At 38.9% G+C, this 12,085-nt stretch overlaps 1 protein-coding gene across 5 annotated transcripts in view; it reads right to left on the reverse strand.

Annotated features, from left to right (window-relative positions):
* Window positions 1-702: 702 nt before the first annotated feature.
* Window positions 703-12,085, reverse strand: part of relch (RAB11 binding and LisH domain, coiled-coil and HEAT repeat containing) — a 41,651-nt gene continuing 30,268 nt past the window's right edge. For 2 of the 5 annotated variants that reach the window (XM_066646509.1, XM_066646515.1), the window contains exons 20-29: window positions 11,463-11,542; window positions 11,011-11,117; window positions 9,966-10,065; window positions 8,613-8,695; window positions 7,540-7,603; window positions 7,162-7,300; window positions 6,963-7,079; window positions 4,809-4,897; window positions 3,962-4,032; window positions 703-1,633 (exon numbers count right to left, since the gene is read on the reverse strand). In XM_066646509.1, coding sequence (XP_066502606.1) covers window positions 1,513-1,633; window positions 3,962-4,032; window positions 4,809-4,897; window positions 6,963-7,079; window positions 7,162-7,300; window positions 7,540-7,603; window positions 8,613-8,695; window positions 9,966-10,065; window positions 11,011-11,117; window positions 11,463-11,542 — 971 coding nt within the window. In that variant the 3' untranslated portion in view covers window positions 703-1,512. The remainder of the gene's footprint in view (window positions 1,634-3,961; window positions 4,033-4,808; window positions 4,898-6,962; window positions 7,080-7,161; window positions 7,301-7,539; window positions 7,604-8,612; window positions 8,696-9,965; window positions 10,066-11,010; window positions 11,118-11,462; window positions 11,543-12,085) is intronic. The other 3 variants (XM_066646522.1, XM_066646500.1, XM_066646531.1) reach the window with 2 other exon arrangements.

A 12,085-nucleotide genomic window follows, 5' to 3' on the forward strand; every position in this document is an offset into this window, starting at 1 on the left:
TCCAAACACACACACTTCACAGCTGCATATAGAAAGCACTTAACTATATAAAGCTGCCATTTCCTGTAAGCTTTAACAAGCCTGGCCGCACCCATCACTGTGGGAGACCCTGGTATATACTTTATCCAAGTAGAAAAATATAATTACTTGAATTATATGGATTCCTGACGGTGAAAACCCTCACCACAATGGGTCTGAAAGGACGTGGAGCTGTCAGGAATCCCTTCATGGGAAAAGTAAATAGAAAAGAACAGAGGATTTTGCAAATGAAACAAAGCAGCAGCTTGTGTTTCCAGAACAATGAAACCAGACCTCAGTAAATGTGTTTGGGATTCCTTTCGTCTTTGGGAGAACAGAAGAACACCCTTCCACAGTTGTTTGAGAGACAGAAATGTCTGCTGAAAACAATGGAAACTGTAATAAAGGCAAAGTAGTGAAATGTTAAATACTGAATTACCTGATCCAATATGTAGGAACGTATGCTGCTTTCATTGCTGTTATTTTGCACAGCAGTAAAGGTTACTGTATCGAGCTGTGATTTCTTTGGTTAGCTTTATCAGGTCGAGCTGCACCCATCACACTAAGCTTTTTTATTTATGCAAATTTTTCCTATCACAATGTTATTTGTTACTCTCGTGCATGGGGAAAGAATGAAATGATATTTACATGGACAGGCCAATCAGCACGTAGATGTTAAAGATTAAACACTACATGCAAATTCTGTTCTCTGCGAGCAATACCTATTAATTATTGACCAAGACACAAATAATTTAAAAGTCTTCACAAGGTAGAATGAGCAAAAGTCCACCCGTCATCTTCCGAAAGAAGCAGGCTTTTGTGTTCACCTGCCAAAGCAAACTTTTACTGCGTTAGCACCTGTCTGCTGAAATTATACCTGGACCCAGTGAGCCTCGCCATCCCTTAACACTTTAACAACTTCTCCTTTCTGCTGCTTAAAGACAACGCTCAGAGCCACTAGGAGAGAACAGAACAAACAGATTACTCGTGTATATAAGAACACACTGTTCTTGGCCTTTTTATTATTATGACACCAATATCCAATATACATGATACAGGGATGTTCCTCTTCTGTGTATTATACAGTTATTTACGGCTTGAGCATATCCCAAAGAAAAGAACAAAAATCCAGAGTAAATTACACACACTTTTAGAAAACAGCTTCCAGAGACACTGCAACACATGAAGAGGGCAAGACAAAGACAAATCATTGAAGTTCTTTTTCGTTTGTTTTTTTGTGTCCTCATATTATTCACATTTCCAAAGGCAAACAAAAACGTTGTAGTGACGCAAATAAGACTCTGAATTAAAACAGAACCCAAAAAGTGCATTTTCTTTGGAAGTCCGAATAAACATTTAAGACATAAATAAGACATAAAAGCTATATAAAAAAACAGAGACAGGTGAAACAAACGAAAACAAAGGCAGATGATTGACTTCAAGTAGGATGCCCCAGACAGCAGAGGGTCATGGGAAACTTCCCCAGCAGATCCTTCACTTCTTTCTCTGGAAAACGTTGGCCAGCATGGCACCTGAGGTGGTCAGCTGACCCATCTTACTCAGAAACTTGGTCTTTGCGTCTTCGCCCACTAGACTTGCCGCAATGGACATGGACCTGAGAGAGAACAGGCATCATTTAAATCCAGTTGAGCAACTGTTTTTAAAGGATTTTAAAAATGCAATACATCTTTTCTGACATTTAACATGTAAAGGATGTCAATTATTTAAATAACTCCATTTCTACATATAAATCTCGTTTTGTGCCTTATTCAGTACAAGGGCTATGTCAGGTCTGTACTATGCACTGGAAACGTAAATGTCCAGATGTTCTGAGTTCTGTAAATGGATCTTTAAATTTATGGTATTTTACTGTAACTGAGGAAATAAAAGATGCTGACACACAGCCTAATTGCGTCTAGCTCTGGCCACATGAATCTTACAGTGATTGTCCTCTTTGAGCCAGATTGCAGCGAAGTGTAAACCAAGGCCTTTAGTGTGTTTGAGGTCTGGACCCGAGGTCGCAAAAAAAACAGCACAAGGCTTAATGGACCGAGAGATAAAAATACATATAAACACAATAAATAGAAATCAAAGAGATAGAACTGGATATAGAAAGGACTCCATGGTCTGGTACGAATTACAAAGTTCAAACCAAAATATTATTCTTAAACGCTCATCCAAAAATATCTCTGTGTTTTGTGGGAGACTTGCTACTGACAGGAAACAGGGGTGCCAACATTTTGTGTTTGTTTGTGGGTGCCCAAGGGCCTAAAAGACAAGACTGTGTATAAAGAATGTAGGTACTGGGTATTTAAAATAACACCACAGTCTGTTACTAAAATACAACACAAAATACAGTTTAATGGCATGTGAGTAGACACTTGTCCAGAGGGAATTATAAATGTTGGTCAGCGCAGCATTAGGAGTCTTTCCTAAAGACACTTTTTAGTATATTATGGTGATCGTTTCAGAACTGGGAACTAAACACCAACCTGCTGTGTGGAAGGCAGTGGTGTCACACACTACACTACACCAACCAAACCAGCTTAGAAAAGGATAAGATTCATCATAGTTTAAATTCATTCCTGTTTAAACAACCCTTTTTTCAGTCTGAGTCATTAAAGCAATTTATGGAGACTCCTCAAACTTATCACACACACACACACACACACACACACACACACACACACACACACACACACACACGCACGCACGCACACGCACACACAGAGCGAGAGAGAGAGAGAGTATGTCACAATCTGCTGAACACACACATCCTCCTCCTAGAACTGAACACCTTTGTTTTTAATTGCATTAGTCACTACGAATCCATCGATGGACATTTACACAAAATCAGACTTGTATAATGCAGAAAATGATGCAATAGGAAGTGAAATCATCTTAAATGTGTTCAAAAGATCCAATATCTGAAAATATTCTAATATTCTATAGACATTATTCTAAGAATGCTTATGATTATGCAATTATTTCTAGGCATTTTTAGTAGACAACGTGTCATCGAACGGAATAAGGAACACTGTCTGAAGGAATCACTTACGACAAGTAAAACTTTAAGTGGGTTAATTAATTAATAATATAATGTTTTTACTCAGTGTTTGGAGATGGAGACCACTCTGTCAGGCTCCTGAACTAGATTTTGATTCATATATAATACATTTGTATTGCAACATTTTATACAAACGTTTTTTTTTGTTTTTTTTTACCAAAAAACCCAAGTGTAACCTGAAGCTGTTTGGCCTGTCGTGATTGGCCACGGCGTGGAGGAGTCGGTTTGTTAGAATCATAAAGAGTGTGTGCCAGTGGACTTCGTGGCCGATTGGAAACCTCGCCAACCGGAGCGACTGACTCAGACAACGTTGGGATACTTTTACAGAAAACAATGAAAACAGCACAGTTTTGGCTGATATAAAAACTGAGGTCCTTTTATTTAATATAAATATCTCCCCTCTAAAACTTCCCATGAATCACAATATAAAGAGCAATGTTGTGGTCCGGTGCATCAGCCACAGGACAACCTGGGAACTAAAGCTATAACAGGATTTTTATTATTACCATTTTTATTAGCTGGTCTGACTATTTAGGTTATAGACACTAGGGCTGTACAGAAGAACTGTGTGCAAATTGGTTAAAGGTCCTGGAGAGTTCAATAACTTTGCTGACACCTTCAGTAAAAAACAAAACAAAATGCACACTGTAATACGGATGTTATGACTTTCATTCATAAAAAATTAAACCCTACATTTTGAAAGACAATCTTTGTAGGAATGTTAAATTAATTAAATAAACCCTTTAATTGTTCATTGCAATGTGCAGAAGTGTGCTATTTTTATTTATTTATTTATTTTTTACTGATGCATTCATTCACAGCAAGTGTTGCCAGGCTGGCAGCTGTAGGAGAGTGTGATGGACAATGATCTCTCACCCTTGCGCCTCTCCGATGCCTCTGTTTTCCACCTTCAGCTCACACTCCTTAATCATGGAGCTGAGAATAACCTTAGATCAGAGCAGAGAGTAAAATTAGAGCACTGCCGGGAACTCTGACACCATGTGCCCCGGACATCAGCTGGACATTAGTGGACAAAAGTGAATTTAAAAAATAGACACTAGACTGCAAAATCTTGGCAGCAAGGAGAGGAAGACAATATTTTAAGAGCATTGGAACCATGATTGAATTCACATGATAGAGACTCAGATTAGATTATTAAAGGCCCTGTTATTCTATAATACACAGCAAGGTCCAAGTTCTATCGACACCATTCATAAGAAACGTTGGTTGAAAATTTTGGACATAGTAGGTTTTTGTGCTATTAATATTGAGAAATATCTATCTAGCCCTTAATTTACCTTCAAAGGGTCTCTATAGATGCATATTTTTAATGCGTTTTTTAATATTAAGATTTAAGATTAGTATATGAGAAATATAGAGCCTGAAGTTTAAGGATTATACAAGCGACAGGTACACCATTTGAAAATCTCCCTTCAAATACTTGGGTTAAACCCCTACTTATTACCCCTTGGGCAGATAATGAATATGAGCAAAATACTGCAATAACTTCCTCATGATTTTTTATTCTCTTTCATGTTTAAATTTTTCATTGCTTTACCTTTGCAATAGAGCAGTAAATTTGTGTCCAAACAAACGTGTCGATAAACACCGGACATTTAATTGTGCGGTTTACAGTCTGTACAGAAGGTATTTATCTTTTAAAATTAAAAAACAATTTTTATTTATTTAATTCATTTATTTTTATCTCTAAATTAGATCTTACCTCATGTTCTGGAGAAAGATGCTCCATGTCTGTTCTTAGGCATCTCAGGCCAGGAAGAAAATGATTGACCATAATTTCTTCAGAAATAACTGAGGTATCAGAGTTAAGAAGCAGCAAAAAAAAAACTTTGAAAAGCTCTGTTTTAGGATAAACCAGGTTAAAACAAATATAAAGGGACCATGGTCACGTTTATCTTGAGATCTCAAAGTCAAAGCATTGTTTAAATAAGTACGAATGTGCTGTATAATATTTATATCATTCTCAGCCTTTACACCAGAAAAAGTGATTATGTGAGATCTTATGGACTCTTGCTTACGGACAGCTGTGGCATTGCTGGGATTTAAGTTAGGATCCACTGCACCACAAGTAAATGTACATTATATCTAAATGTAATCTTCCCCTATGTGCCCACTGTGGTGAAAGAGAAAGGGAGAAAGAACAGGGGGGGAAGAAGTACACATTGAAAACAGACAGAGAGCAAGACTGACAAGCTGAGGGATAAATATTGAGAAATGGAGAGTGAAGAAGAAAAAAAAGAGCAGAAACACTAGAGAGAGAGAGAGAGAGAGAGAGAGAGAGAGAGAGAGAGAAAAAAAAAACACCCACACAGAGGCAGAGGTATGTGTGCTGGGAATCTAAACCAGGAGGCGGTTCCTCTGGCTTCTCTGCCCAGTCCAACATCAGAGTGGTCAGCCCAGCCTTCCACCAGCCACCCTGCAATTTAACATCCAAAAATGGCTGAGGTTTATTTTCTTTCTATCCCTGCCAGCAGGATAACGTAAACATTTTTGAAAATGACAAAGTTTCAAAAGAGGAAAAAGAGAGCGCGAGAGCGAGAGAGAAAGCGAGAGCCCATAGGTTCACTTAGAATTCCTTTCAACATGATCAGTTTCAGCTCGATCTCTATCAGTTAGACACACTGACTCTGTTACTCAGCCTTTAAGACTGACACATGTAAGTGAGTTCTGTTCTGATTGGATGTCCTGTATTGTGTCATATTCAGAAAACAGAAACACTGCTAAACTGCTGTAAGATGTATAGGTAATCATATTTGTGACAAGAACCCTGATTTTTAAACGTTTTTGCAGCTCCATATATGGACAGTCTACACTAGGAAACAATGTGTACATTTAAAAAAATGTTTACATTATACATTTGACATCATTTCAAATAAAAGAAAAAAACTAATTCTTTCCATGTTATGGATCCTACTGAGTGGTTTTGAGCCACTTTTGTTCCCTAAATGTTCACAAGGCAGCTGGTGTTTTCAAACTATGAAAATGATACAAGGTTTTGATGTGATAGAAGTGAAATGCTTCTTGTTAGGCACTGTGTGGTTAAAGTCTCGGATGGAAGCACATGGGGCTGCAGAGCCATGTGCCACAGTCCCACTGTGTCATAAAGGGCAGGACATCTGTAAGGGCTTCGAGGAAAGCGTCAGAAAACGATAAAAATAAATAAATAAATAAATAACTTGTGTGAGCATGATCCACTCTGCTCAGTGTGGTTACTAAGTGGTCCTGAATACATGTTTTTGACTTGAGTTTATAAAATACAAGATGTCAATCTTTAATCTGTCTTTACTGAGGGTTGAACAAATGTTTAAACAACTTCAAAGTCATTAGAGAAACCTTAGAATCTAATACAAAAATAATTTGGACTAAAAATAGTGGGATTTACCTTCACAGTCAAATTGAACGTGTTTCCCAGTGTGTGGCCAAAAAATACTTTGTGCTACACCCAAAATATAAATAAAAGAAACTGCAAAACCAAACAAGCAGAATAATAAATATTTAGTGAGTAACGTTTGTTTACTTGAGCCAGAAACGTTACGAGAGGGAAACAGGTCACGGTTTAAAAAAGAGATTCCCCATAATTGTGAGAAAGGCATTAGCAGCTAGACAGCCTTTTAGTTTTGGCTTAAAGGTCTCTCGCCTTTCAAAGAGATAGAAGCCAAGTCTTGGAAGAGTGGGAGTGCCTGGAAATGATACTAAGATGTCCTCTTGGTGGACAGACTTTATTATAAGGCTTTTTTGGAATGTGTCTTCAGGAAAAATGATCCTCTGCCTTTGCCATTTGCAGTCCATTTTAATGCAACTGAGACACAGAGTTTTTCACTCTAACAGATGAGTATATAAATGCTTGTAAGGATACAGCAACACGACAGGGCACTGTAGGCCTCAAACAACTGGCTGGCAATGTCCATGCGCTTGTTCTCCGCCGTCTGCATGTTGTTGCCCAGAGCCAGCTTGTGCAAATGAGGAAGGACGACTGTTGATAAAAAGAGACATAAGTGACTGAGAGGCTTCATATACTGGGGACTACAAGTACAGCAGCATTCAAGTGAACTTACACTCGTCTCTAAACCTGGGCTCAGCATTGGGCCCAACTCTTCCAAACGTCTTTATAATCTCCATGTGCAATGAATGCTGATCCTGATACTGGGGGTCCTCCAGAAAAGAGGCCAGCTGCATTTTTACTCTCTCCAGCAACTGAAACAAACATGTGCAGATTTAGAGAAGACTCTGTCAAATATAAACATTGCATCATAGTAGCCTTACCAAAAAGGTATACAATACTCGTTTAAATTGTTTATAATGATTTACTCATGTTTAATTATGTTGTAACAATATTGTTAAAATTACGTAAATTGGTACCACAGATTTGGACTTGTGTACCAGTCCAAATTGAAGACAAATATATTTCTTAATTAAAGAAAGCTGTAACTTGCCTCTCTTTGCGTTACAGTCTCCATAATTGTCCCAAAGGCAGGAATAGTGGCTATCCTCACAGAGCTAAAAGCAGAAAACGAGTCAGCATCCTTCCAATATAATAGTTCAACAATCCACCAACAAGACACAACCACCGATCACTTGAATGGAATATGTGGTAAGCAAGGATGGTTAATGTTAGACGATCATGCCAATGTTCAATACAAAAACCACTGTAACACTAGTACAAAAATATCCAAAAGAAAGACAGAAACAAAACCCAAGGACATAAAAAAAGACACTGAATAAAAAAGAGATCCAACCAAGAGAATGCGGAGACAGGATAATTGGTGTTTAAAATGTCTCATGGCTGGGTTTAACTCACAATTCAGGACCACTGCACAAGGTAATAAGGGCCGGGGCTACCCGCTTGTCAATTAAGGCTTCGCTCATGCCTCGAAGGATCAGCTGCAAACCAGTCAGATGCAAAAGAGAGACGCGTGGGTCAAACACAAACACAAACACACGGCCCAGGACTTTGGGAGGGAGTGGCAGAAAGAGAGGGGGATTTGGATCTGGGGCCCCGGGGGGACAAAAGTGGCAGCCAAACATGACATGAGCCACATGAATGGATGGATGGATGGATGGATGGATGGCCAGCCGGATGTCTAGAACATGCAGCTGCTTCAAGCCTGTGGTGGTTAGTGGCAGTCAAGCTTTTGGTGAAGGACGTTAGTATCAGGCATGTGAGTCACATTCAGAACAACAAAGCAAGGTCCTTCACACTTCAGTCTTACCAGGAAAGCCCATACAAACCTATTCTTTTAGAGGTTCTTGTGGTCTTGCAAAAAATGACCATGTTTTTTTGCCAGTGTTCATTAACATTAGCTCTATCATTTTTGGGTAGAACATGGATAAATCGTTGTTTTTTTTTAAATAAAAATCAGTCAGGGTTTTTGGAATAGCACTGAAAATTCAATTCATCCTGAGTAGGGTTTCTCCAGGACCGCTGTGTCCAGTTGACTCCTAGGCTTTTCTTTGAGACAGAGGCGAGAAGGATGTGTGTGAGTGAAGGAGGCAGGAGGAGACTTACATTTCAGGATCACTGGAGAGAGTGATAAGTGCTGGAACAACTCTCTGAGCTACTAGCGTTTCATTCACCCCCTTCACCAACAGCTGATTGGTCAGAGCAGGGGTGATGTCACACGGGATGCATGGAAGGAGCGAGCAGAGAGTCATGGAGAACACCACAAGAAAGAGAGAGAGAGAGAGAGGTAGAATAGATATAGAATGAGATGAGGAGAAAGAAGATGAGGGGAAAAGAGAGAGAGAAGAAGAAGACAAAAAGAAAAACAACGGTAACAAAATAACCACAGCGCCGACACAGGACGACATAACAGTCACACGATGACAGAAGCACAAGAGCCGACCACAGACTAATGGAAAAATTATAATTAAAAAGGGCCAAATCAAAGGAAACTAAAAAGACCAGGGACCTGACACTAACCTACGGCCACAGGGGGGTTACTTTGTGATTACAATGATTTTTCCGGGGATAGGGACTTAGAGGAGGAGATGGAATGAGGGGCTTCAGCTAAACCATTCTGAATGACAACAGCAAGCGTGCAGCAGTGCAAAGACATACGGATGCTTTAAAGATGCTTTTAGCTACAATTGCTTTATGTACTGCTATACATTCGGTGGATTACACTGTGTATAGGGAAGATGATGCAGGAAGGGGGCACTAGAGAGGGATTTGTGAAGCGGGCTCTGTCAGCATCAACATCAATATCATAATTCAGCAGTCATTCAAACACACTTAAAATAATTCAACCTTTAAAATCAGTCAATTAAAGGAATAGGTAGTCAAAAGTGCAATTTATCCCAAACGTGTTTGTTTAATTCTGTTTGTTGCATTGGACCTATGTGATCAGTGAAGCTAACAAATAATAGTTGCTTTCTGACTCTTCTTCTAATATATTATTAGTCATGGAATGACTAAATATTGGATGTAGGGCTAAAAACAATAGTAGCTACTGTGCTTAAGCCTGATTTTAGCTTCTTTATGGTTTTTAACCATTCATTTTGGCAATAAAATACATTTTTCTTTAGAAAAGACAGATGTTTATGCTGATTTAGAATTGCAGTGATACTAATTAATGGTTCATAGACTTACAATGCATGTTAGCAACATTAGCCTCAGCTCCAGTGCAAAATTTAATAAGAAAACTCAGACCACAAACAAGTCTTGTCTGATTTACTACATTTGGGCTATGGTGAAAATGGCTCTTTTTCTGGAGGCCAAACTATTCCTTTAAAATTATTTTTAGCACAGTCTATATCCAAAAAAAATGTATACAAATGTGAATAGGATTTAGCTTCTATTTTTACCACTTCACATGCATGCAGAGATGTAATTATTTTCTCAGATGAAATGCAGACTGACCTCGAACATGCGGGCGGCAGTGCAGCGGACCAGAGCTGAAGTGTGGACGACACCGTACCACAGCACTGTCAGCAGCAGCTCGTGATATGCTGGATTAGCTCTGAAAACCATCAGAGAGAAACAATCAGTTGTTATCAGAATCAAAAATCATTTTAATCTTTAATTTGACTTAACCGGTGCTGCAGAATTCCCAAACCCTTTTTGTTTTTCCCATATCCCATTTGTTCATTTGGTTGCTAGGCGGCTTGTGGATATTTTGATACTGGCAATTTTTTTTCTTATTATTCCTCCACAGTGTATTTGTAAATGTATATAATACAGTGGCAGTTACTGTTTGGTGCAATGTTGGTAGCCAAATTGTGTTGAAAGTTAAATTACCAGAACCCATTATGTGCAAAGCACTGCAATAAAAATGCAGGTACAGTGGCCTTTATTGAGGAAATGTAAATAATTTGGGCCATGTTCGCAGGGGCCCACCTGGAACCACTGGGAGCAAGGCAGTAACACACCCTGAACCAGGCACCAGTTCATGACATGTGCCATTACTTAACTTTATCAATTAGGCTCAAATTGAGAGCAATTTCCTGTCCACTACACAGCTACAAAACATTGCTTCCACGTCAGCTTAAGGAACAGAATCCTGTCTACTACAGTCCGCCTACACATCTACAAGAATGTTTTTTCCAAGAGGCATCTCATTTTCAGTTCAGCTCCCAATGTGCACATATTGAAACAGATTGAAATGGTTTTGGACTTTTGGGTTGCTGCAATGTCTTACAATCGCTGTGACTAAGCAAGAAATCATTTCAGACATGCCAAAAAAACAGAGCCCACATTTAAGAGAAATGCTCCAGTAGACAGAATGAGAAATATTAAGAAAAACTAGTTTTCCAGGAAGAGAGCTTCAGGAGACACTATTTTGAAGTCATCCCTGAGATAAGGCTAAAAAAAAATCATTCAGCTGTAGATAAGTGAGTAAATGTTGATGTGACAGAGCACCCTGGTTATGACTGCTGTGTGTTTTGCTGAAAGAGCAGAGCCATACCCCAGCTCCACAAATGAAGCTTTCAGGCTGTCCAGAGGAGCATGGGAAAGAGATAGAGTGGTCATAACGTCCTCCAGGAAGCCCACCAATAACTTGCGGTCTTCCTCCTGTTAAACACAACAAACAGTCAGTGGGAGAAACAGAGAGAGCGAAAGAGAAAGTGTGAGCATGCATGAAGGATTTAGATTAGCTTTAGATGATAAAACTTCCCTGCAAATATTGAGTACCAAGTTGTGAACCGCATAAAACGTGAATCTCTTTGCAATCTCTACAAAGCATATTAATCCACTATTTATCAAGGACAGCCACTAATAATTTTGTGTATCTTATTGACAGAAACTACGGCTAGCAGGATTTTACCGGGAATATACCAGACGTGGTTATTAATCGGTTAAAATGAACTGCCATTATATTATTGCAATTAAAGTGGAACATAGCTACAACCCTCTGACCTGGTTGTAGCATGTGAGAACCCCAGTTGCATAGATGGGCACCGTGGCCTTGGTCAGAATGCCGTTTCCAGCAGTGGCATCTGGAAGAAAATAATACACATAACATAAAAATTCCAAGCACTATGTGGTTGGAAGCTATAATCACACACATTTCAATCCAAGAGACAATTCCGGGAAACAATAGCTTACAGAACAGCATGCATAAGCTCGAAAAAGATGTCATCAAAAAGAATAAACGTGAGTGTGTTTAAGGAGAAAAAGGCATTCGGACACAGTCAAAATGGAAAGGACCTCCTTGGCAAGGAATTTGACCACAGAGTGTTTTTTTTTTTTTTTTTATGAGAAAAAGTTCTTGACATTCCCAAAGAGTGAGAGAAAAACCTCACAAGAAATGAATTGTAAACTTGTAGAAACACAAGTTTAACATTGGGCTGCAGTATGCACTATGCTACCGAGGAACAAACTACGAAGGATGCCCAATAGAAGAAGTCTGGATATTTGTGAATCTGGAAGTTTCAAGAGACAATGAACAGTGGATTCCTTGTCATGTGCACAAACTTGTTAATAAGACTTTCCTGTAGAATTTTACTGCAGCTTTAATCAAGCAACTACTGACTTTCAGT

Source organism: Hoplias malabaricus, chromosome 1 (genome assembly GCF_029633855.1).
Source record: "Hoplias malabaricus isolate fHopMal1 chromosome 1, fHopMal1.hap1, whole genome shotgun sequence".
Lineage (NCBI taxonomy): Eukaryota > Metazoa > Chordata > Actinopteri > Characiformes > Erythrinidae > Hoplias > Hoplias malabaricus.